The sequence below is a fragment of the Anomaloglossus baeobatrachus genome, chromosome 4 (genome assembly GCF_048569485.1).
Source record: "Anomaloglossus baeobatrachus isolate aAnoBae1 chromosome 4, aAnoBae1.hap1, whole genome shotgun sequence".
NCBI classification, from domain to species: Eukaryota; Metazoa; Chordata; class Amphibia; order Anura; family Aromobatidae; genus Anomaloglossus; species Anomaloglossus baeobatrachus.
The window spans coordinates 523358623-523385537 of NC_134356.1; the positions used below are offsets into that span (position 1 = coordinate 523358623).

Here is a 26915-nt window from a genome sequence, read left to right on the forward strand (position 1 = left end):
GGCAGTACAGATAAAGACTGATATGGGATAACCAAAACTCTCACGAACTGCACACACAGGAATAGACAAAGAGGATCTTGGGAGAAAAACAAGAGCAGGGGCTAGCAACAAAAATGCAACAAGTGTTAACTCTACCACTGCACACAGCAACAGGTATCACACCAGATAGTCTGGATCAGCACACCTCCCCAGACCAACTAAGGTAAACTATAGCTAGTATAGGTGAAAGGATCCAGCCAGCATATATAGGACAGGAGCAGTTGTCATTGGCAGCCCCACAGCAGGTGATCGAAGGAGCCTAACAAGCAGACTAGCAGAGATTAACTCCTGCTAGCCTGCATCTGAATTAGAACTCAGCAGGTCGATGCCCAAACCTGCCTGCGTAGATCACAGACAGTAGAATTGGACGCCGCCATGACAATCGGCGAAATTTGTAAAATTCTCCATGCAAGAAAATTAGAGCCAAAATTATGCAAAAACATAAAAAATCAGATTCCATGTTGTACAGAGGCAATGCGTTTCAAACGCACGTAGGTGGTCTTTATCTGAGTTCAACTCCTGGGAATCCCATGGTTCTTAAATATAATTTCATATCCATTGAATGTAATATAAATAAATCATTTGACAAACATTTATAAAACCACTCTTCAAATACAAAAAATATATCTTAATAATGATATATTATTTATTGTCGGAGGTTAAGCCCGTTTGGATAACATGTACACATCCAAAAAGCTTCTCATGTTAAAAGACTTCTTCAGGTATTTCCACCCCTCAGAGGCTTCACACCCTTTAGGCCGCTTTACGCGCTGCGATATCGTGACCGATATCGCTAGCGTAGGTACCCGCCCCCATCAGTTGTGCGACACGGGCAAATCGCTCCCCGTGGCGCACAACATCGCGCGGACCCGTCACACTACTTACCTGCCCTGTGACGTCGCTGTGACCGGCGAACCGCCTCCTTTCTAAGGGGGTGGTTAGTTCAGAGTCACAGCGACGTCACAGCAGCGTCACTGAACCTCCGCCCAATAGAAGCGGAGGGGCGGAGATGAGCGGGACAAACATCCCGCCCACCTCCTTCCTTCCACATTGCGGGCGGGAGGCAGGTAAGGAGAGGTTCCTCGTTCCTGCAGTGTCACACGGAGCGATATGTGCTACCGCAGGAATGATGAACTACATCGTTACTGCAGCAGCAACGATATTTAAGAATGGACCCCCATGTCACCGATGAGCGATTTTGCACGTTTTTGCGACGACGCAAAATCGCTCATAGGTGTCACACGCAGCAACATTGCTAATGCGGCCGGATGTGCGTCACAAATTCCGTGACCCCAACGAGATCGCTTGAGCGATGTCGCAGCGTGTAAAGCGGCGTTATGCCAAAGCCTCGGCGTTCATGATAAGTAATGAAATGTCTTGATGCAGGTGAATCGTTTCTTTGAGAGCTAGTAGAAGATAAAATATCAGTTAAATGTTCAGAGATTTGTACCTTAAGTTTTCTAGATGTGCGTGTCACATACATTTTTTTTTACAAGTAATGTATTAGACGACATTCTGAGAGTTACAATTAATGTATTCCTTGATTTTAAATTGTTGTGATTCATTAGGATTAGTAAAAAAACGAGATGTTTCTGAATGCTGGCAGGTCCTGCACCTATTGCAGCCACATTTATAAAACTGGGATGATTTAGCCAAGTTTTGGGTTTGGTTTTAGTATAGAAAAAACTGGGTGACAAAAATTTTGCCAAGGAATGTAGCAAATGGAACAACAAGATTGTAGTATATTAGACAAAATATCATCCTCATATATAAAACGAAGATGCTTGTGAATAATAGATTTTATTATATTAAATTGAGGGCTGAATTGTAATGACAAAACAGGTTTTAAATTGATATTATTCCTTTGTTCAACATTTATAAGAACATTCCGTTTTTTGTGTCATACGACATGTAAAGCTCTATTTAAAATCCACAAAGTATAACCCCTTGATTCCAGCTTATTGCGAGACATGTGTAATTCACTGGCAATCATATCTTCATTATTGCAATTTCAAGTAATGCGCATGAACTCATCCACCTTAATGGCTTTGATTACATGTTTGGGGTGGCTACTGTGTGTATGGAGTATTGTATTATCCGATAATCGCTTTGAAAATGTGGAGGTTAGACTAGAATTCCCATAAATGCCCTCCAAATGGAGGTCAAGGAATGAAATACACGATCTATGAACTGTAGATGAAAAAAAATCAAATTGTAATGATTATTCTTAATATTTTAAATAAAATACAGGTACATCGCCCCTCCAAATTATGAGTATATCGTTGATGTATCTGCAGATGGTGAATAAAGTAATGTCCATAGCATACAAGTAACTTTACTCCCAGAACAACATCACCAGATTTGCTCATGTGGGTGAATATTTGGAACCCATAGACACTCACCTACATTGTATAACGCTATTCACAAATATGAATATTTGAAAAAAACTACTGATAAACCTACAGGTCCCTATGCTAATTAGGCCTGTGACTATTTGCAGGGGTGTGTGTTCCCCTGACTAGTCGACCCTTTTTCCATGTTATCACATGTCACCGACACTTAGAAATCTTGCGCATGCATGCGTCTCATTTCGGTACATTAGTGATCCTCAGAAGCAGGGTGGACGCTTCCCGTTTTCATTAGTCTCACTGCGCATGACTAGTAGTTCAGAAGACTGCTCACTTATATGTGGGCTGAACATCTGGTCATGTGCAGTGCACCTAAAGGTACCGTCACACTAAGCGACGCTCCAGCGATCCCACCAGCAACCTGACCTGGCAGGGATCGCTGGAGCGTCGCTACACGGGTTGCTGGTGAGCTGTCACACAGGCAGATCTCACCAGCAACCAGTGACCAGCCCCCAGCCACGAGCGACGCGTGGAAGCGATGCTGCGCTTGGTAACTAAGGTAAATATCGGGTAACCAACCCGATATTTACCTTGGTTACCAGCGCACACCGCTCCCTGCACTCCTAGCCAGAGTACACATGGGGTTAATTACCCGATGTGTAGTCTGGCTATGGGAGCAGGGAGCCGGCACTGACAGCGTGAGAGCGGCGGACGCTGGTAACGAAGGTAAATATTGGGTAACCAAGAAAAGGGCTTCTTGGTTACCCGATATTTACATTAGTTACCAGCGTCCGCAGAAGCCGGCTCCCTGCTCACTGCACATTCAGTTGTTGCTCTCTCGCTGTCACACACAGCGATCTGTGCTTCACAGCGGGAGAGCCAGAACTAAAAAAATTGTCCAGGACATTCAGCAACAACCAGCGACCTCACAGCAGGGGCCAGGTTGTTGCTGGATGTCACACACAGCAACATCGCTAGCAACTAGCGATGTTGCTAGCGATGTTGCTTAGTGAGACGTGGCCTTAACGAAGCCGGGAGGCGTCCACCCTGCTTCTGAGGAGCACTGACGTGCCGAAATGCGCTGCATGCATGCACAAGATTTCTAGGAGCTGGCGGTGATGCCAGCACATGGAAATCAAGTTATCATGCCAACAGAGGCAAAGTAACATGGCAAAAGGTCTTACTAGTTAGGGGAACTAATGCCCCAACAACTAGTCACAGGCCTAACTAGCATAGGGAATAGTGTTATACAGGGCTGATTAGGGGGCAAATTTGAGCATATAGGTATGAATGTTGCTGGGTTAGACAAGTTCCCTTTAAATAATCTCTTTGATTTTTGGTGAGAACTCCGAGAGAAAATCCATAATCTATAGTGTGACTGGTCTCCTGCTGAAAATACAAAGTAGGGTCACTAGAGAGTTTCTTGTACGTAAGGGTGTTATCTAGCATGGCTATAATTTGGGATCTATATACTTTTGAATCTATCAATATTACCAAACCCCTTTGGCTGAGATGTCAAAACGTGTTACCTCTATACATCATGGAATCTGATTTTCAATGTGTTTGCACAATTTGGACTCTGATATTTAATATTCAGCAATATATTTTTGCCTTTTATGTATCTGGACCTTAATTCCTCATTTTGAATTATACGTTTGGTCGCCTCAGCTTTCCTTGCTCCTACAAACACTGATCTACGTATGATGAGCTGGTTTCTGTATTGTTTCCTGTGGTGAAAGAGTTCGCCCCCAGAAAAAACTGAGGAAACGCCCAGTTGGACTGCAAAGCAGAAATTTCACATAATGTGCTCCAGAAGAAACAAATGTGATTATCTCTGCAATGGAACACCGCAAAGAAAAACAGAAAAGAGTGGCAAAATCAGGGGAGTGCAGGGATTTTAAGAAGGTGTTTAACTCAATTTTTTTGCGCAAATGACAGGTCCTCTTTAATACAATAGCATGTTCCTGAGTTTGTTCTCCTTTAGCACATGCTTGTGCTTTTTCTAGGTACTCCATTTTCTTCTTTTTACCTTAAAACCTCATTTAACAGGACAAAACTTGCTCAGAATAGTAAAGAAAAAATACAAACTTGCCAATTCACTCATCAGCCTTTTTGCAACGCTGGAGAACCATTTTAAAGGAACTGTCTAACTGTCTATATAACATTTGACACATGGCACGGTGTGGACTTTTTTGCTGTATGAAGGTTTTGTCATTTTCTCTGAGATTCTTGCTAATGGACTTTTCACATAATGTATTACAATACTTATGTTTCAGATGCTGGATATCTACACACAGTTGCCTTTCGATAATGTTGATGGCGGAGTGTGGAAACAAGGGTTTGACATCACTTATGACCCGGCAGAATGGGAATCAGAACCTCTACAGGTCTTTGTCGTGCCTCATTCACACAATGATCCCGGTAAGAGAACGGTTAAGCTTTCTACCTATTTGCGGGTGGCATTATTCTGCAGACAGGTCTCACGGCTGGTGGCCATTGTAGCAGTGGGATTGGGTAGACGGAGAACATTGAGAGTTTTTGGAGGGTTTTTTAGGTGTTTTGATGCCATATGTCAGAATGTCATGTGATACTGTTTACTATTTGAGACAGTTAGTCAATGGGAATATAGATTAACCCTTAGTTCTTCAGCAGCTTCAACAAAGCGACCTTTTTGATTTATTGCTGAGCGACTCGGTGTATGCCAGGAATGATCAGATTTGTGACACCGCCGAAGCGTGAATTTTTCAGTTCTTCCAGCGCATTGTTGAGAGCACTGACTGAATTGATGTGGCATTTGTTTTGTGCGTATACAAGGCAAATATTCTAATTGGCGTTAGTACTTATAGAAAACACAGTTGATCCCTCCATAAATCAATGTCCTACAGCTCTAGTCTGCGCAGGACTTTCCACAGTCACAGATCTGTCAGCACTATAGATACACAGGCGGAAAAGTAAAAGAGAAGATACGACAATAAATTAGAATATAGAGCGACAATCCAGGCAGCTCAGTATCTGTTACAAGCTGACTGACAACTCCTTGGGGCATTGCTACGGCTGCGATTGCTGGTTGTCATTTATTAAACCAAGATAACACATAAAGTGCTAAGAATATCTAAAAATGACTTAAGAATATTCAGGGATTTATTTTTAGGGAATGTATTCTATAAATTCTTTTTATGTTTCTGTCACTACATTTGCAGCAAATTATTTATTTTTTTCCTTCACATTTTGAACTTAGAAACAAAATTATTGACTTTCCTGGTGTTTTCCTGGAGAGCAGTAAGCTCATAGGGTGCAACTACTTTCTCGTACGAGGCCATAAATTAGTGGGGACTACTTGTTAAACAGAGCGTGCCTCTCAGCTAGTTGGCCAAGAGAGATCACTTAGCATCATCTGGTGGCATGTAGTCTGCCAGGTAATCCTCCTCTGCAGTTCAGGGGGGAATTGTTTTACATCTAGTGCACGCTAACTAATGATTCCCTAACTGGGTCACAGTTTTATGATAAGGTTGTTTGATATCATGTCACTGATTCGATAAAGATTTAAGGAGAAAGAGAGCAGACCCAAGACCCACCTCTTCCAACAAGCCTACAACCTACAATAGCCCTCAGTCGAGTACACCACTGCGCATCCAGCTCTGTCCTCGCCTATTGTACCCTCACCCATTCCCTGTAGACTGTGAGCCCTCGCGGGCAGTGTCCTCTCTACTACTATACCAGTCTGTTTTGTACTGTTAATGATTGTTGTACGTATACCCTCTTTCACTTGTAAAGCGCCATTGAATAAATGGCGCTATAATAATAAATAATAATAATAATAATCCTATCCAAAAGAATGTTTTTAACTTAGATCACCAGGAAATTCTGCCCTTTTGCCAGAAGATAACACTGTTGATACTGTGTTTCCCCAAAAATAAGCCCTAGCCCAAAAATAAGACGTAGTTGCGTTTCAATAATGAAGTGTCCATGCAGATAAAAAGTTAATACAGCAGGACACTTCATTATAGAAAGCAGAGACCCCCAAAAGAGATAACAGACCTCGCAATCGTACTCACCAGACCCCGAATGGGACACTGTCGAACACGAGGACCTGCGTTGGAACGCATCGAGGACCTGCGGTGGAAAGCACACACATCCGGTGATATCGTACTGCTTCGGGGACCTGGGACCTAGTGGAATGTGAGAATCTGCGGTGGACCACACGGAGGACCTGCAGTGGAACTCATCAATGCGTTCCACCGCAGGTCCTCCATGAGTTCTGCCACAGGTCCTTGCATTCCACAGTGCTACCAGCCAGAAGCAGCTTGGTATCACTGGATGCTTCTCTGTGCATGTATTATGTTCCTGCAATCTGATTTGTGTGTGTGTGTGTATGTGTGTGTATGAGAGTGAGAGTGCTGGTTAGAAGGAGGGGATGACTGCTCTGGAGTACACAAGGACCTACTGGGAGCACCCGCTGTGGATCGCAGGAGGACCTGGGAGTGATGCAGATGTCAGGGATCTGGTAAGTATTATTCTCCTGACTCCTGTGGGGTGTCTGCCTTTTTTAGTGAGTAAACTTACCTCCGAACCGTGTTTCCCCAAAAATAAGCCCTACCCTGAACATAAACCCTAGCACATTTTTTGTGGCAAAAAAATTATACAAGACAATGTCTTATTTTCAGGGAAACACGGCAGCTGTCGGACAGTCATTCAGCCAGCTGCTATCTCGCCTGACTGTCCCATACATAGGAACACTTAACAAGCTGGGTGCACCTACAGTTAGGTCCAGAAATATTTGGACAGTGACACAATTTTCGCGAGTTGGGCTCTGCATGCCACCACATTGGATTTGAAATGAAATCTCTACAACAGAATTCAAGTGCAGATTGTAACGTTTAATTTGAAGGTTTGAACAAAAATATCTGATAGAAATTGTAGGAATTGTACACATTTCTTTACAAACACTCCACATTTTAGGAGGTCAAAAGTAATTGGACAAATAAACCAAACCCAAACAAAATATTTTTATTTTCAATATTTTGTTGCAAATCCTTTGGAGGCAATCACTGCCTTAAGTCTGGAACCCATGGACATCACCAAACGCTGGGTTTCCTCCTTCTTAATGCTTTGCCAGGCCTTTACAGCCGCAGCCTTCAGGTCTTGCTTGTTTGTGGGTCTTTCCGTCTTAAGTCTGGATTTGAGCAAGTGAAATGCATGCTCAATTAGGTTAAGATCTGGTGATTGACTTGGCCATTGCAGAATGTTCCACTTTTTTGCACTCATGAACTCCTGGGTAGCTTTGGCTGTATGCTTGGGGTCATTGTCCATCTGTACTATGAAGCGCCGTCCGATCAACTTTGCGGCATTTGGCTGAATCTGGGCTGAAAGTATATCCCGGTACACTTCAGAATTCATCCGGCTACTCTTGTCTGCTGTTATGTCATCAATAAACACAAGTGACCCAGTGCCATTGAAAGCCATGCATGGCCATGCCATCACGTTGCCTCCACCATGTTTTACAGAGGATGTGGTGTGCCTTGGATCATGTGCCGTTCCCTTTCTTCTCCAAACTTTTTTCTTCCCATCATTCTGGTACAGGTTGATCTTTGTCTCATCTGTCCATAGAATACTTTTACAGAACTGAGCTGGCTTCATGAGGTGTTTTTCAGCAAATTTAACTCTGGCCTGTCTATTTTTGGAATTGATGAATGGTTTGCATCTAGATGTGAACCCTTTGTATTTACTTTCATGGAGTCTTCTCTTTACAGTTGACTTAGCGACAGATACACCTACTTCACTGAGAGTGTTCTGGACTTCAGTTGATGTTGTGAACGGGTTCTTCTTCACCAAAGAAAGTATGCGGCGATCATCCACCACTGTTGTCATCCGTGGACGCCCAGGCCTTTTTGAGTTCCCAAGCTCACCAGTCAATTCCTTTTTTCTCAGAATGTACCCGACTGTTGATTTTGCTACTCCAAGCATGTCTGCTATCTCTCTGATGGATTTTTTCTTTTTTTTCAGCCTCAGAATGTTCTGCTTCACCTCAATTGAGAGTTCCTTAGACCGCATGTTGTCTGGTCACAGCAACAGTTTCCAAATGCAAAACCACACACCTGTAATCAAGCCCAGACCTTTTAACTACTTCATTGATTACAGGTTAACGAGGGAGATGCCTTCAGAGTTAATTGCAGCCCTTAGAGTCCCTTGTCCAATTACTTTTGGTCCCTTGAAAAAGAGGAGGCTATGCATTACAGAGCTATGATTCCTAAACCCTTTCTCCGATTTGAATGTGAAAACTCTCATATTGCAGCTGGGAGTGTGCACTTTCAGCCCATATTATATATATAATTGTATTTCTGAACATGTTTTTGTAAACAGCTAAAATAACAAAACTTGTGTCACTGTCCAAATATTTCTGGACCTAACTGTATGTTCTCTATTAGAGAGTTGCTAATAGTCTCCTCTGTGGGCAGCTTATCTCTTAGAGAGCAAAAGGATCGTCAGTCCAAAATCGGGCATGCCACATCCTTATCTTCCTGACAATCCTTAATTGGTGCCTCCATACACATTAGACTGTCGGCTGACCCTTCTATATTGGTGGGTTAGTTTAATGTGTATTGGCACCTTAAAGGGGTTGTCTCAATTTAGAAAGTTATTCCTGATCTAATAATAACTTCCCGATTGCTAAGAGTCTGATTGCTAGGTCCTCCACCGATCTGAGAACTTGGGCTCTAAAGAGCCAACGTGAATGGAGCAGTGGTTGATCAAGTCATTGAAAATGGGAGTGCCGCAGACCAGCCTGGTGCAGCACTCGGCTTTCTCCAGTGGTCCTATTAAGAATGAATGCAGCAGACATGCGATTGATTTACCACTGCTCCATTCACATGAGCTCTACAGAGCTGTGGCTCTCGCGATTGTTGGGGGTCCCAGCTCTCAGACCCCAAGTGATCGTGAAGTTATTTCCTATACAATAAATAAGCAATAACATGCAGACTTACGATAACCAATTTAAGATATGCTCTGGAAACTGCAAATACGTGAAAGAAGGAGAGAAATGACAGATAATTCCGATTTCTTTAAAAGCATTCTTGAGTCTCCATGGAATCAAAGGATTACCACCTATAATGGAGGCAGCCAATAACGATGGAAACTAGGGCTGGACAGGCTCAACTATGAGTGGACCGGACCCATTTTGAGACACAATGATAAAGTAACAACAAGGAACCTTAAGTTTACGTTAATAACCTTAGCTGTTAATCGAAGGCTGGCGATGTTTAATAAACCTGTTAGCCGTTATGGACAGGAATTCTTGCGTGTGCAATGAAACCATCATTACTTCTTCAAGACATGATAAATAAGAGTCCTTCTTACAAGGCTTGTCTGGTTTGGAAAAGTGTAAGAATTTTAAATATCCCACTAAGGAAGTTTTAGTTAATAGAGGGAAAACTTTTATTCAGGTCCTTACCAATCAGCCAAAAAATGGCTATGAAAGATCTTCATTTTGACCGATCTAGCATGACCAGTTCTCAGACCATTATTTTCATGTCATGGCTCTAGTCTGGGGTTCAAACTGTGCTCTCTGGTTGTCGGTCAAAAAACATCCTACATACCAAGATGTTTGTCAAGTAGCAGGGGAAGGGGCACGCACTGTACAGTGCACCACCTGATGACTGAAAGCGAGCAGACGCAGGGAGGATCATTTAATTCTCTCCCTGCAGCTGCATTTCTAATTACACTGCTGCACATATTTAAATGGTATTTAACAGCAGATGGTTGCAGGTACATACTACTTTTGTTTGTTTTTTGATTATGCACAATCTTCATAGATTGTGCTGGGGATGCCGGATGCATGAGCTTATGCTGCAGTGCTAAACGCTGCGTAAACGCATGAAATTATGCAACGTGCGCACAAGCTCTAACAGCTCTCTCTACATACAGAAAATGACTCCTCAGCCAATCAGCAGTAACACGCCATAGCCACTGATTGGCTGAGCTATTACTTCCTGCAGGTCGAAAGCGCCCAGGAAGTATGTCATGTCCCATGACTTGGGAATCATATAACATTGTTGTCACGGGTGACAGACATTCCTGTGGTGTCCACCAATAGGAGGTCACAGCGTTTGGCTGCGCAAAATGCTCCCTGACTTTCTATTATTCCTGCTGTCAGTATTTAGTCTACTAGGTATCTCCTTTGCTGGGTTTTCATACTTTTCCCTTTAAGACCCAGCAGAGCAACTCTTCCCTTCAGCTGCTAATCATCTGTATTTACCCTTGGGTTTAATACTCTCATTTTTCCTGGACTTGTACCAGTGATATTCAGGTACTTCACAAGCTCTGGGTGCAAGCAAGTGGCTTGCACTCATCTGTAGGATTATTGCTGTTCTTTGCTGAACTTCTTCCTGAGGCATCTGTAGATAAGTTGTTCTTGCGCTTTCCATATGTGTGTGTGCTCCCTATGCCTTCTTTAGTGTTTAATGGGGTTGACGAAGAGTTCATCCCACTCTTTTCCTATCAAGGGCCCAGCTGTAGGGTCATCTTAGAGTCAGGAATCTCACTCGGCGTATAGGTGCGGAACCCATCTAGGGTGGTGAGGGATCCCAGGGGCCAGCAGTAGGTTTGATCAGGGGTCACCATCTGCCTCTTCCCTAGACGCAGGGTTTCCCTTCTCTTCCCTTTTGCTGTTCGCTTGATACTTCCCTATACCTAGCATGACATTTCAATTGTCATTATATTGTTGCTCTTTCACTGCTATGCAATAAGGTTTACTTTTTAGAAGTTTGTTCCCCTCTCTCTCTTTAACTGCTCTGATGTCAGTAACCCCTCCCTTCTTCCACAGATAGTGTATGTCATCCATCTTGCTAGCATCATCTCTATACACCTCTCGTTCAGAATCGTCATTTTACCTACTGCAACTTTTGCATAATAAAAGAATTCAGCTTCAAAATAAAACCTGTTCTGGAATCTTCATATATGCTTACTGCAGTCGAGTTAAGCTATGTGATGAAGTCTCTTCCAATTACCGTAGTCCTGGTCAATACAGACATCTATAGAAATGGTTTCTCCAAAACCCATCACTTGCAGCAAAGTTATGGCGTCAGAATAAAATAAATACCAATAGGGACCCAAGAAACATAATAATGGGAGTGACGGGGATTGGTAAATGAAATACCCCTTCTTTTTGTTTTCCATTTTGATGGTTTTTGTTGTTTTTTTTATGCATTGGCCGGACTATCCCTTTAATTGCTGCTACTTATAGGGCTGGAGCTGATAAAAAATAGTTTCTGTCCCCATTTTAAATGAAACTTCTCCAGCATAAGATGAGTAATTGATAAACATTTGAACAGCAGATGAGTTAGGAATAAAATAATGGTTACATGAATGACACCGTCTTATCACTTGAGTTCAGGGACTCGAAATTCCCGTGAAACTGACTAGTGTCCTGTGAAACGGAAAATAGGGCAGTGCTGTCAAGTGGTATAAAAAGCTTGAAGCTTCTTTTTTTTATACTCTTATATCTTGACATTTCATTTGCTGGCAGATGAAATGTTAACTCAGGCAGAATCATCAGAGCATGAAAAATAAATATATATCTGAATAGAAAATCATTTAAACATATTATTTGACAGGAAAAGTAGTAAAATGAGTAAACCTTCACAGAAAACGTTAGATTCAGTGATTCCCCCCCTCCCCCCCGGTGACTTTTTACCACCAGATTTCCAGATGCCTGTCCGTCCTGAGGAAGACAATTCTGTGGACTATCTTAGGTGATATTTTAGCTTATAGAACATCCCTTTTGATGACTTGTATCTAATGATGCGGTATTAAAGGGAATCTGTCTTGTAGGTATATTGTTAGGGCATCTGTCAGATACACTTATAAAGGGGGCTCAAACACTCGTAAATAATGGGCTGTAAGCTACCAGAGAGGGTTCACTTGACTTACTCAACTAGCTTTTCTGTTAGACAAAATGGAGCCTTTCAGGTGATTGCCCATCGGTATATATACACGAGACATAGTTATTACAGATATTCTTGTGACTGAGTGTCACGGAGACAGCCAGTGGGTGTCACACAGATATCCCACCACTGCAAATTTGTCAGAAACAGCACTCCAGTGCCCCCAATCATCAGGACAATATGCAATTGACTGATGATTGACGGACGAGGCAATTGTGGCTTTCACTACTAGGCCAATTATTGGGTAACTGGCAGTGAGCGTATAGTATATACAGAACTGATTCTAGCTCATGATATAAATATATACCTTGGTACACTGGCAGACAACTTCACAATAATAAAAGGAACTACTAATAGCTGCCACCACCAATCATTTTACAGCCCAATTAGACACTTGTTACAGGTAGCGTATGGTTTCTGGTATGCAATTTACAGAGCAAGAAGAACGAAGCTATCAAATTTTATATATTTAGTCCAAAAAGTAGGCAGTGTTTAGAAAAATATACCAAGATTTACAAATGGAACAAAAAATACAGTATATAGAATTACATAAAATAAAAGGGAATAATGAATGAAAAATACTAAACTTGAGTCACAGAAATGGCTTCAGATTTATGGTGGGAAGGACTCTAAGGAAATATAGAACAATTCTACACAACAGTGTACCTTTCTGGCATTGAACAAGGATCATAATTTGACATTTGCCTCTATTAACTCAAGTTACAGCCTCATACCTCCCCTATGATGACTCATAATAGGGCTCATCCTGGAATGTGGCTTTGGTCTCCAGAAAATTAGGAGATCCACCAAATTTCAGGATACCTTCGCTCCTGGAGGTCCCAGGCAGAAGATTTTACCACCATATTTCCTATCATGATTTTACCATTCATAGATTGGAAATATGATTTTATATATATATATATATATATATATATATATATATATATATATATATATAGTCATCCATCTGCCCAATAATAATTATAAGGTCATAAGCAGGCCTCACAATTATGAAAATGAAAATGTCACACATATATAAATATTTGATAAATGCAAACCACAATATTCATCACTGACCAGCGATGCCAAACACTCGGACAATCTTTTGAAATTCAGCAGTTCTGACTTGAGAGGTGAAACATTTGACACTTTTCAATCCCTGGGTATACAGATGCAAGGCTTCATGTCTGAACTGATTCATCTGCTAGATAACAATTACCTGTCCACACCAGATGTTAATTCAATGGTGCTTGAAGTGTCAGCTCTCTCTACATACTAGTTAAAATTAGTTTCAAACTTTCCCAGTTATAATTAATCCCATATGTTTAATGTGGGGGTGGATATGTTTCTTATACAGAGAATTATTTTATAATTTCTCTATGACACGGAGCATCAGTTCCATTTATCTCAAAGCGGTTGTTTTAATGACGGCTTCATGGATTTCTGCAATCTCCAGTCTTTGAAATTTCAGCTACAAAAATTGTTCTGTGTGTGAACATATTCTTACATTTTCATCCAAGTTGATTGCACTGCTGTACATGAAGTGTGCACTAGTGTACGTCCTCCAACTACTGGGCATACAGTGCTGGCCAAAAGTATTGGCACCCTTTTTTATCTCTCGGGGTAAGAAGTGGGGTCTTCCTGGGTATGCTACCATACAGTCCCTTTTCATTCAGACGTCGACGGATAGTACGGGTTGACGCTGTTGTACCCTCGGACTGCAGGGCAGCTTGAACTTGTTTGAATGTTAGTCAAGGTTCTTTATCCACCATCCGCACAATCTTGCGTTGAAATCTCTCGTCAATTTTTCTTTCCTTCCACATCTAGGGAGGTTAGCCACAGTGCCGCCATGGGCTTTAAACTTCTTGATGACACTGCGCACCGTAGACACAGGAACTTTCAGGTCTTTGGAGATGGACTTGTAGCCTTGAGATTGCTCATGCTTCCTCACAATTTGGATTCTCAAGTCCTCAGACAGTTCTTTGGTCTTCTTTCTTTTCTCCATGCTCAATGTGGTACACACAAGGACACAGAACAGAGGTTGAGTCAACTTTAATCCATGTTAACTGCAAGTGTGATTTAGTTATTGCCAACACCTGTTAGGTGCCACAGGTAAGTTACAGGTGCTGTTAATTACACAAATTAGAGAAGCATCACATGATTTTTCAAACAGTGCCAATACTTTTGTCCACCCCCTTTTTTATGTTTGATGTGGAATTATATCCAATTTGGCTTTATGACAATTTTTTTTTATTTTTTTTCATTGAAGACAAATTAAATGAAGATAATAATACCAAAGAATTTGTGATTGCAATCATTTTCAAGAAGAAATTGAGTATTATCTGACAGAATTGCAGGGGTGCCAATACTTTTGGCCAGCACTGTATCTGTCCATCATTACAAGACACAGCGAATGGAGAAGAATTCTGAGAAGACATCAAAACAACATTAGGGTCCACCCAGTATGTAAATCCATGTACTGTTTGTACCTAAAATGCACTCCTCAACATTGAAATTTCAACACCAAGAAGGAAAAGTCATGTAGTTATGAAAATTCCAGGATCTATAGACATGGTAATGATGAACATATGGAAGCTAAATTCTCAAAACATATTGAATTTTTCAGTATCCAGTATGAGCGCAGAAATGCACACAACTTACTCGCCTAGGCATGTTATCAATGAGGTTACTAATGGTTGTCTATGAAATGTTCTATCACGCTGATTACACTTAGGCACGTAAGTCATCATGATCCGCTGCTGGCTGCTCTCTTTGCAGTTGCCGCCAATTACATTCCAGATGTGCTCAATGGGAGATAAGTCCGGACACGCTCAAGGACAATGTAGGACAGCACACCAGCTGGTCACAGTAGCACAGGTGGTCTTGTATTGTCGTGTTGAAAAACTGCTTCTGGGACCCTTTGGAGAAATAGCAGTACCACTGGTTCTATGAGCAAATCAGGGTTTCCACGTCTTGGTCGGTCTAATCATACACATGGTTTGTTTATATTCACAACATTGTGATTGTAAATGGGATATTGAATATTGGTATTGTCTTTATTCAATATGAGATGTTGTGGGCTGATTTTCGTTATCTTCCACGTACTGTTCTATTTTATATACAGTTCATCTTTTATCTTTTGTCTCATATGATAGGCTCTCAATCTATAACCTTTTCTGTACACTGACAATGTATGTTGTTCCATTATCTGATGCTTTTTGATTATTTTTTGTTCTGTGCTGCTCCCCACTTACGGTATCTTTTTAAATTGCATTGTTGAGTACTTTATAAAACTATAATGATATTAATTTTTGAGTGGTTGTTCAATTTTTGTTGGTTCTTATTGTTTGGGATACCTACTGTGTATTTACAGTAGTGATTCATTCCTATTTGAATTTATTCCAAATCAATGTAATATATATGAAATGAAGACTAAAGGGGTCTAGCTACCGTTCATTATGCAACCCCACGCCATATTCCTGAGAGTAGAACCAGTGTGACGTTCCCGTATGAAGGCTTCTTGAGGACCTCATGCCACCTCTCACAAAGACTATCATGGTGCTAAGCAAGATGGTAATGTAGGCTGGAACAAAGGTCTGTCCTCTTCAGTGAAGAGTCCCATTTTTGTCTTGAACACAATGATAGCTGAAGATTACTCTGGAGATGACATGGTAACCCCATTAATAGGCCTTCAGAAAATGTCACACCGGTCCTATAGCTGGAATAATATGTGTGATGGCATAATATACTATAGCCGAACTCCTCTAGGCTTTATTCCAGATACACTAATAGCTCAGTGTGAAGTTGATTGGGTTGTGGAACAAATGGTATGACCATTCTCATGAGTTAAACAAAAAAGATTGAAGACACTCCTAAAATGCAGTCTGAACAGGTGCAAAACTGAAGATGACATATAATAACAAAAAAAGGACAGTTGCACTCTGAAATGCTATAGCATGCAAACAATTATTGTAAAAATATAGATATGCATTACTGCTTTAGGAAAAATTGAGATATTTAGCATATAAAAGCGTTTTTAATATCTGCCTAATGCCACGTCAAGGCATATCTCGTTACTGGGAACCTACACTAAACTGAAGCCTATCTCTGGGTTACAAACCACCATGTGAACGAGCTTGTAGGAACCTGCTACTGAATAATAAAATCACCCCTCCCCCATTAGCCAGAGGAGATTTTATTCTTAAGTTGCTGGTTCCTACATGACCATTCACATTGAGGTTTGTAACCCAAGCTTCAGTTTAGTGTAGATTCCCAGTAATGAGATATGCCTTAACGTGGCTACTGGGAAGATATTAAAAATGGCCATTTTTGTATGCTAAATATCTCAATTTTTCCTAGATTTCCTTAAGCAGTAATGCATATCTATGTGCTTACCTTTTATGTTTGCATGCCTTAGCATTTCAGAGTGCTACTGTCCTTTTTTGTTATTATATGTCATGCTCAGTTTTGCACCGGTTCATACTGCATTTTGGGAGTGCCGTTAGCCTTTTTTGTCTAGATCATGGAGTCATGCCCTATGACTGTGCAACCCTCCCCCATTAACCACAGGTGATTTTATTCTTCAGTAGCAGGTTCCTACTCGCCCATACACATGGAGGTTTGCAACCCAGAGAGAGGCTTCAGTTTAGTGCAGGATCCAAGTAACGAGATATGAATTTAAGTGGGTACTTGGCAGATATTAAAAATGGCCATTTTTGTATGCTAAATATCTCATTTTTTCCTAGATTTCCTTAAGCAGTAATGCATGTCTATATTCTTACATTGATTGTTTGCATGCATTAGCATTTCATAGTGCAACTGTCCTTTTTTGTAATTTCTCATAACTGTATTGGGGGCTGTTTTTCAACACAATAATGCAAGTCTGCATGTTACTCATGCTAATGTGTGCAGCCTGCGTGGCCAAAATTGCCATCATGGGCTACAGAATTTCCGTATTTGTCTTCCATTGAGCACAACTAGGCTTTCATTGCTAGGCAGTTGCAAAAAGAGCTACTAGCAGATCATGTTGAGTTGCCCAAGTGCATTAAATGTGACAGAACGTTCCGGAGGCAACCATTAATAACTGATTGATAGCAGCCAAGGCTGTAAGGGCGTGTATTTCTTCTTGTGGCGCTCATACTCACTAATAAATACATTGGGATAATTTGAGAATTTGTTCTCATTTATTCATCATTTGCATATCATTAACATATTTGTCCATCCTGTGATTTCCAAAATTCCACGTCTTTTCCTTCCTGATGTTGCAATTTCAATGTTGAGGAATGTATGATCAGAAGAGATCGCTTCATCTCACCTCTGTGAGGCAACGTTGAATTTTCTAGTGCCATCATTTGGTCTTCCAGGCACATTAAACCTTCCTATCTTGGCAGAATACAGAAACAAGCTGTCAAAAAAAAAATATATATATATATAGCTCTAAAATTAAAAGTAACACAGTAATCCCACGTGCAACTCTGGTAAAGTCTCTGAGGCTGAACATTCTGAAAGAGATCGGCTGATCTTCCCACATTTACTCGTGAAGATTTACTCTGATGGATTTGTAAATGTGAATAGTATCCACAAAACATAGAATGTTCTTTTTGTATGATGTCTGTGCTGCCCATTGGGATTCTTTATGTTGGGAGAAAGTATGTGTTGTGCACTTATAGCTCGAATTCCCCATCATTCTTAGTGTGAATGTGGCCGACGGTGACCACCTTGCAGAGTCAGGTGATGGTCAGGGGAATCCTGTTCTGGAGATAGCGGCTGGTCTCAAAGATAGGACACATATCGGTGAGATACTAAAGCTGTGGATATGCCTTTAATGTCTAAGGCCAGAAAACACTTTTACTGTTAGGCCGGCGTCACACGCTACAATATATTGGGCGATATGTCGTCGGGGTCACGGATTCCGTGACGCACATCCTGCATCGTTAGACATATCGTATATGACAGCTACGAACAACTGTGAACGAGCAAAAATACTCGCCTTATCGTTGCTCATTGACACGTCGTTCATTTTCAAAATGACGGTCCTCCTTTTGTGATCCGGTTGTTCATCGTTCCCGAGACAGCACACATCGCTCCGTGTGACACCCCGGGAACGACGAACACAGCTTACCTGCGTCCCGCCGGCAATGCGGAAGGAAGGAGGTGGGCGGGATGTGACCCGCTTATCTCCGCCCCTCCGCTTCTATTGGCCGGCCGCTGTGTGACGTCGCTGTGACGCAGAATGTCCCTCCCCCTTCAGGAAGAGGATGTTCGCCGCCCACAGCGACGTCATCCGGGAGGTAAGTGCGTGTGATAGGGGGTTAACGACTTTGTGCGAAACGGGCAACTAATTGCCCGTGACGCACAAACGACGGGGGCGGGTACGATCGGTCGTGCCATCGCACGATAGCTCGTCCCGTGGGACGCCGGCCTTAGGGCGGCTTTGCACGTTGCGACATCGCACGTGCGATGTCGATGGGGTCAAATCGAAAGTGACGCACATCCGGCGTCGCAGTCAATATCGCAACGTGTAAAACCTTTTTGATATGATGAACGAGCGCAAAAGCGTCGTTATCGTATCATCGCTGCAGCCTCCGACATTTCCATAATGCCGGTGCAGCGACAGGTGCGATGTTGTTCCTCGCTCCTGCGGCAGCACACATCGCTGTGTGTGAAGCCGCAGGAGCAAGGATCATCACCTACCTGCCTCCCGGCTGCAATGAGAAGGACAGAGGTGGGCGGGATGTTTACATCCTGCTCATCTCCGCCCCTCCGCTTCAATTGGCCGCCTGCCGTGTGACGTCGCTGTGACGCCACACGACCCGCCCCCTTAGGAAGGAGGCGGGTGGCCGGCCAGAGGGACGTCGCACGGCAGGTATGTGCGTGTGAAGCTGCCGTAGCGATAATAATCGCTACGGCAGCTTTCACTAGATATCGCACGTGCGACGGGGGCGGGACTATCGCTGCAGCATCGGTAACACATTGTTACCGATGTCGCAGCGTGCAAAGCCCGCCTTAGGCTCCTTGCCCACAATCAAGATTCACAGCATTTTGGACGCAGTGTGTTATCGCTGTGTCCAAAGCGCTGCGAAGTACAGTGCAAGCACAGTGAATGGATTTCTAGAAATCTCATGCCCACTGTGCTTGTTTTGCCCACAGCGTAAACTGACATACGGTGTAGCTTCCCGAGCTGCAGCATGTTCATTTCTTACTGCGGAGGGAGAACAGGGAGACAGCAGTGGCATGAACCCTGATCGTGGGCACAGGCCTCTGTAGTCTCCTCTGAAGAGCACTCATGGCCCCATTGGGGCTATGATTTACTCTTCCGAGAGAATTTGGTTCATTTTGATAATGACATTCGCTCAAGAGTTTGAGGTGAGTGCCAGGTTCTTGTTATCTGATCCTCTCGCATGTGAGAATCGGAATACAGGTGTGGAGAAGACAGAGAACTTAATTTCTCCATTGTCTGTGTCAGTGTAAATCAGACTGCACTCTGATGACATTCGAGTGCAGTCCGATGTTTTACACTTTAATGGGTGCGCGCCGTTCAATTTATGCTGCCAATCTCAGCATGCTGTGATGTTTTTCTCATGCTGATTTGGCATTAGTAAAAAAATGCTCGTCAGCACTGCCCCATAGTAAATCATTGGTATATCATTGGTCCGAGGGTTATCCAATAAAACATCAGAGAGCCCTTATCCATGTTATAGGTTTGTGTGAGTGAACTCATAACACTAGAAGTCTTAGGAATTTCGAGCTCCATGGGGTTCCAATGGTATAAATGTCAAATGACCCCTCTCTGGGACTTCTAGTGTTAAATAAAGTCTGTCATCCCAAAAGTGCTAATTAAATTTACCACATGATCAAATATTGGAGTAAGCAAAGCCCTGGCACAAGTGTAGAGAGTGGGCTAGAGCAGAGAGGAGAGAGGGCTGTGCTTGCTCCTGCAGTAACACTGTGTACTTGCATGCAAAAAAATTCTATTCATACAAGCGCTGTCCGTCAACATACAGGGAGGTGGTGAGCATGGAGAGGTGGAATGTTGCACTGAGTACTCCTCTGTCACTCCAGCTCTATTCCCCACCTAGCTCCACCTATTCCTACTTGACTTACGACTCCTGTCCTTGAAGTCAAACACCAAAGAAGCTGTCAATCAAGCAGGAGGAGGTGGCACTGGGTCGGGAATAGAGCTGGAGTGACAGGTTTCACATCTACAAATAATTCAATAATCCTGCAGTTCCATTTCCAAATCAATTTAAATGCTGATTTCTCAGTAAAGGATGAACAGACTGGCCATGTAAAGGCATTGCTAGACTTGTCTTTGAAGGAGCACCATGAACATATAGTTTTTGGGGGGAGAAGGAGAGGAAATCTTGCTGACAGATTCTCTTAATATATTTATTGCATATATTAGAGTCTGGGTTTATATTTGCACTCATATTTCTGTTCTATCTTAGGAACAGAAAATGTAATATGAAGCTAGTATAAAGACCCATTACATGACAGACGTGAGCAGCTCCTGGCATACCATATTGACCATAATTAGGTTCACCAAATTTCCTAACATTATCAACATCCATTTTATGAAAAAAAATAACGCCACATGCTGCACTATTTTTTTCTGACTTTTTTTTACAGAATTTGTGATGGAGGCTCCTGACTTATTAGACCACATTAAGCAGCAATAATCTCCATTATGCACTTCTGTCATCCTTCTTTCTTTCTTTCACATTTCTGTTGAGGCATTTTAGCCGTTCATTTTTGAAATTACTTGACTTTTTTTGCTTTAAATTAGCCGATTTGCTTTTAACAAAAAAAATGTCAATGATTCGTGACAGCGACTCTATTGTGTTCAAGTTAGGACTTTGACACTGCTAATTCAAAGCTTTAGTTATGATTTCTGTACAGCATTTGCTTCTATGTTTTAATGCCTTGGCATTTGGCCAGTTATACATCAGTTTCAGCTTTTGGGCAGATAACTAGACTTTCTGCAAAAGAATTTTTCTTTAAGGCCAAATTCAAACATCTTGTGTATTACAGTCCAAGTACAGACAGTGATATACAGACTGTCCGTATATGAGGCTATGGAGCTCGGGTAGTTCCAGTCCATGCATCGCAGTTTTCACTTGAACGGTAAATACACCCACACATGATTAAATTCAGCTTAAATTCAGAATTTGTATTTCTTTGAACAAATGGTGTCCTGGTCTTCCAGCAGTCATAATTCCCATATAATTCCCCTTATAAGTTGATGTTCCTATTGTGACGATTCCTTGTGTCCATTTTCACCAACAAGCCTTGAGGCAGGGGAATCAAGAGTTCCAGGGGTAAATACCAAGAGGGTTCGTCATACACTGTGGGAAAGACAAAGAGGTAAACAGGTCACAGTCTGAGGTAAGAATTACGAAAAGGTAGCGGATCAAGACAAAGGGGCTAGGCAAATGGATGGTGAGAAGCAAAGTCCAAGGTCCAGCAGCAGTAGATCAGAATAGTAGAGTCAAAGAGAACGAGGTACATACACCACTGAGCAAAAGCTACTACTGGCAATCATCAGACCACTGTTAGCCAGCTAAATTGCCAGATAATCACTGAAAACGGGAGACATCTGGAAGAAACCCAACAGACCTGACCTAAATGGGTGGTTGGGCTGTCACTCACAATACTGACAGCTCAACCGTCCCCTATCAGTGATTGGGCGACTGGGCTGTCACTCACAAAAAATCACAGCTCAGCATGCCCTTACCACTGATTGAGCAACTGGGCTGTCACTCACAAAAATTGACAGCTCATCACACCCCTACATTCTATAGGGTGGCTGAGCTGTTACTCACTACGTTCTTAGGGCCTTGTGAGTGATCAAATTGTGACACCTATTATAAAATTCTGTATTTCATTGATATTTGCAATTATTAAAGGCCTTTCTTTCTAATAAATCCATTCTGGGTTTTTTTTTTAATCAGTTCAAAGAGCATTATCTTAAAATTTCGAGGATCATCTCAGTGACTTTTTTACAAGGGTATAATGAGCAGGGTTGTCTTTCTGAGATGTGATTCCTTTCTTTATTACTCTTCCATGATTCTTATTTCTGGCCAGCCTTCTTTCCATTGTATAGTAATGAATACTTTGGAGGTTGTATAATTCTTCAGTTCACTGAAACTTCTTCTAGGATGTTCTGTGACTATGAATGAGTTGTTGCTTCACCCTTGGAATAAATTTTGCCGGCTGTCTTCTCATGAGTCTTTTCACAGTGGATGATATCCTCAGCCTTAGAATTTGATTTACAAAAGATTTTTTTTTTTTTGCCATTCTGGAAGAAAAATGATTTGCTTCAATCACATTGGAATGATTTCTCCTACCTCAAAATTCCCACTACAAAAGTTAGAATGGCTGTATGGTCTTATTGTTGTAGGTGAAAAGCAATTAGAATTGAATTTATCCTGGAGATTCCTAATCAACAATAAGCATACGATCTGAGATATCTTTCCATGTGTGGCCAGCACCATAGACACTTTCCTGTTAAGGCTGGAGTCACACTAGTGCATACATCTGATGTGCTAATGACCCTCAGCTCCCGCTCTGCTGCGAGCGTGAGCCAAGTGCCATGCAACTGTGGTCTGATTGGATCACAGGTGCATGCGGAGAAGAGGGAGAGATTAATCTCTCCCTCGTCTCTATTGTCTGTGCATATATCGAACTGCATTGATGTTTTCCGAGTGCAGTCCGATGTTTCACACAAACCCATAGACGTGTATGGATGTGTGTGAGCCGAGACTCGCTGACAGGGTAGAGTCACACACTAGTATATGACTCGCATGAGTGCAATACGAGAAAATCTCGCATTGCCCTTAGTCCAATGTTATGTATGAGTGCACGTTATACACTCGGATGACATCAGTGTAGTCCGCTATATGCAGAAATGGGCAATGAAGAAGATGAAGAGATTAATCTCTCCTTCTCCTCACCTGTGATCTGATCGCAAGAGTAGATAACACTCAGCTCACATTCACAGCTGATACTGTGCCGAGTATCATTAGCGTATTGCTCGTGTGATTCCTATCACAATCGCAGCATGCTGCCAATTTTTTCTCAGTCTCAGATTTTAACTTCATATGAACCTCTCTCCTTGTGGCATTCAACAACAGATATACAGAAATATTTATATTGGAGAAAATAAGTATTTGATACACTGCTGACTTTGCAAGTTTTCCCACCTACAAAGAACGGAGAGGTCTGTAATGAGAGACAGAATAGTAGAAAAAACAAATCCAGAAAATCACATTGAATGATTTTTAAATAATTAATTTGCATTTTATTGCATGAAATAAGTATCTGATACAATAGAAAAACAGATCTTAATATTTGGTACAGAAACCTTTGTTTGCAATTACAGAGGTCAGACGTCTCCTGTAGATCTTGACTAGGTTTGCACACACTGCAGCAATGATTTTGGCCCACTCATCCATACAGAGCTTCTCCAGATTTTTCAGGTTTCGGGGCTGTTGTTAGGCAATATTGAGTTTCAGCTCCTTCCAAAGATTTTCTATTGGGTTCAGGTCTGGAGACTTTCTAAGCCACTTCAGGGACACTCCTTATTTGTCCTGGTTGTGTGTTTTGGGTCATTGTCATGCTAAAAGACCCAGCCACGACCCATCTTCAAAGCTCTTACTGAGGGAACGAGGTTGTTGGCCAATATCTCATGATACATGAACCACCCATCCTCTCATCAGTATGGTGTAGTTGTCCTGTTCCCTTTGCATAAAAGCACCCCCAAAATATGAAGTTTCCACCCCCATGCTTCACAGTTGGGATGGTGTTCTTGGGGTTGTACGTGTACTTTTTCCTCCAATCATGGCAAATGGAGTTGATACCAAAAAGTTCTATTTTACTTTCATCTGAATACATGACCTTCCCCCATGCCTCTCCTGGATCATCCAGATGGTTAATGGGATTTTAATCCATGACAACAAATTGGGTTACTAATGCTAATCTATGAGATTGTGGTCCCAGCTTTGGTCAGGTCTTGACAAGGTCCTCCTGTGTAGTTTTGGGCTGATTCCTGACCTTTCTCAGAATCATCCTTACCCCATGAGGCAAGATCTTGCATGGAGCTCTAGAGTGACTAAGATGGGCAGTCATCTTGTGTTTCGTCCATTTTCTAATAATTTCACCAACAGTTATTTCCTTCTCACCAAGCTGCTTGCCTATTGTCCAGTAGCCAACTCCAACCTCGTGCAGGTCTACAATTTTGTCCCTGGTGTCCTTAGACAGCTCTTTGGTCTTGTCCATGGTGGAGAGGTTGTAGTGTGATTGAGTGTGTAAACAGGTGTCTGTTATACAGGCAACAAGTTCAAATAGGTGCAATCAAAACAGGTAATAAGTACAGAGTAGGAGGGCTGTAGCAGGTCTGTGAGAGCCAGAATTCTTGCTGGTTGATAGGTGATCAAATACTTATTTCATGCAATAATATGCAAATTAATTATTTCAAAATCATACAGTGTGATTATCTGGATTTTTGGGGGGATCCTGTCTGTCACAGTTGAAGTGTACCTATGATAAAGATTACTGACCTCTCCATTCTTTATAGGTGGGAAAAAGTGCAAAATCGTCAGTGTATCAAATACTTATTTTCCCTACGATATATGTATGCAGTGTGTATATATATTTTGTGTGTGTGTGTTTGATCACTGACCCCTATAGAATATGTTTAAATGTAGCAGACTTGATGACTACATTTTTGTGGCTTTATCATAAATCTGAATAGGATTTAAAAAATAATAAGAAATAATTCCATTCAGATATACGAGACAGGTTTTCAGTTTCCAAAATTTCTGCAACAAATCTCTACATCTAAACACTAAAAGACATTTTCCAAGACTTTGATGTTGAAGAAATATCTTTAGGGACCTTGTCCCCCAGGACACATATTGATCAGCTACTTGAGCAGATGTTGATTTTCCTAGAGCATTCTTTATTGTTTACCAGGCTCCTGCTTTGCAGTGACTGTCCTGGCATTGCAGATATCCCTGTTCACTTAAATAGGATTGATCAGTGAGCTGCACAGTCGCTACAAAATGTACAACGCTGTGCCTGGCAAACACTTTGGCTTAATTCATACTTTTATTTTTAACGTACAGGTTCTGTCAGTGTTTTTCACGAAAAGAGAAAATATACATGTTTTTTTTAAGGCAATGGCCCCAATCTGTAGCTCAGGAGCCACATGTGGTTCGCAGGGTCATGATGTTTGGCTGCCAACTTGTTGCATTAGTATTGTGTCTGGTAAACAGCTACAAAGAGCTCAACTCCAGCCGGAGCCGCCTTTGAGTATCACCGTACAGAAATTCAGATCTGGATTCACATACACTTGTCGTGGGGCGGAGAGGTAACTATGGTAAGCTGGAGATAGGATGGAAGTGCCAGTTAGAGCAGTGCTTAAAGCTGGATGCCAGGGCGTAATGAGAGTGCTTGATTTGAGAATACCAAATAGGAGTAAGGAACATTTACAGTAAGGTGGCACAAGGTGTCGGTGAGATATGTGGGGGTAAACTTTGACTATCATTATCATGGTAATGGGGGGCAACTACTGAGGCAGTGTGGAGAAACTGGATGTCACTACCCGGAGGGCTCTGGATGCGGCTCGCAGCCATCTGTCATATCTGAATGTGCATCCCGGGGTAAGAAAGGTTGGGGGCCTCTGGTCTAAAGAAATGCTAACATGTTTTTTGGGGATCGTCATGTCTGTTTTTTATCCGATTTGAAGATCAAAATTGTTGATTCAAGTGAATGAATTTGTCAGAAAAACAGCATTTAGATGCCATTGATGTGTCAATCACATGCTGACTTTACATTCAAATTCGAAGTTTAGATTGTTTTGGGGGAGTGGAAGTTGCATGTGAGAAAAAAATTTCCTCACCAGCCACGTGGACCAAGAGGTTAAAAGTCAGAACCAGGACCTTAATGAAAAATGATCCATTATACAGTGTGTACGGAAAGTATTCAGACCCCTTTAAATTTTTCACTTTGTTTCATTGCAGCCATTTGGTAAATTCAAAAAAAGTTAATTTTTTTCTCATTTATGTACACTCTGCACCCCATCTTGATAGAAAAAAACAGAAATGTAGAAATTTTACAATTTTATTAAACAAGAAAAACAGAAATGTAACATGCTCATAAATATTCAGACCCTTTGCTCAGTATTGAGTAGTAGCACTCTCCTTTTGAGCTAGTACTGTCATGAGTCTTCTTGGGAATGATGTAACAAGTTTTTCACACCTGGATTTGGGGATCCTGTGCCATTCTTCCTTGCAGATCCTCTCCAGTTCCATCAGGTTGGATGGTGAACGTTGGTGGACAGCTATTTTCAGTTCTCTCAAGAGATGCTGAATTGGGTCTAGGTCAGGGCTCTGGCTTGGCCAGTCAAGAATGGTCACAGAGTTGTTCTCAAGCCACTGCTTTGTTATTTTAGTAGTGTGCTTAGGGTCATTGTCTTGTTGGAAGGTGAACGTTTGGCCAAGTCTGAGGTCCAGAGCACTCTGGAAGAGATTTTCTTCCAGAATATCTCTGTACTTGGCCACATTCATCTTTCCTTCAATTTCAACCAGTC

At 41.9% G+C, this 26915-nt stretch overlaps 1 protein-coding gene across 2 annotated transcripts in view; it reads left to right on the plus strand.

Moving 5' to 3' along the window:
• Positions 1–26915, plus strand: part of MAN2A2 (mannosidase alpha class 2A member 2) — a 222459-nt gene that overhangs the window by 91028 nt on the left and 104516 nt on the right. For both annotated transcript variants that reach the window (XM_075345891.1, XM_075345892.1), the window contains exon 4: positions 4664–4808. In XM_075345891.1, coding sequence (XP_075202006.1) covers positions 4664–4808 — 145 coding nt within the window. The remainder of the gene's footprint in view (positions 1–4663; positions 4809–26915) is intronic.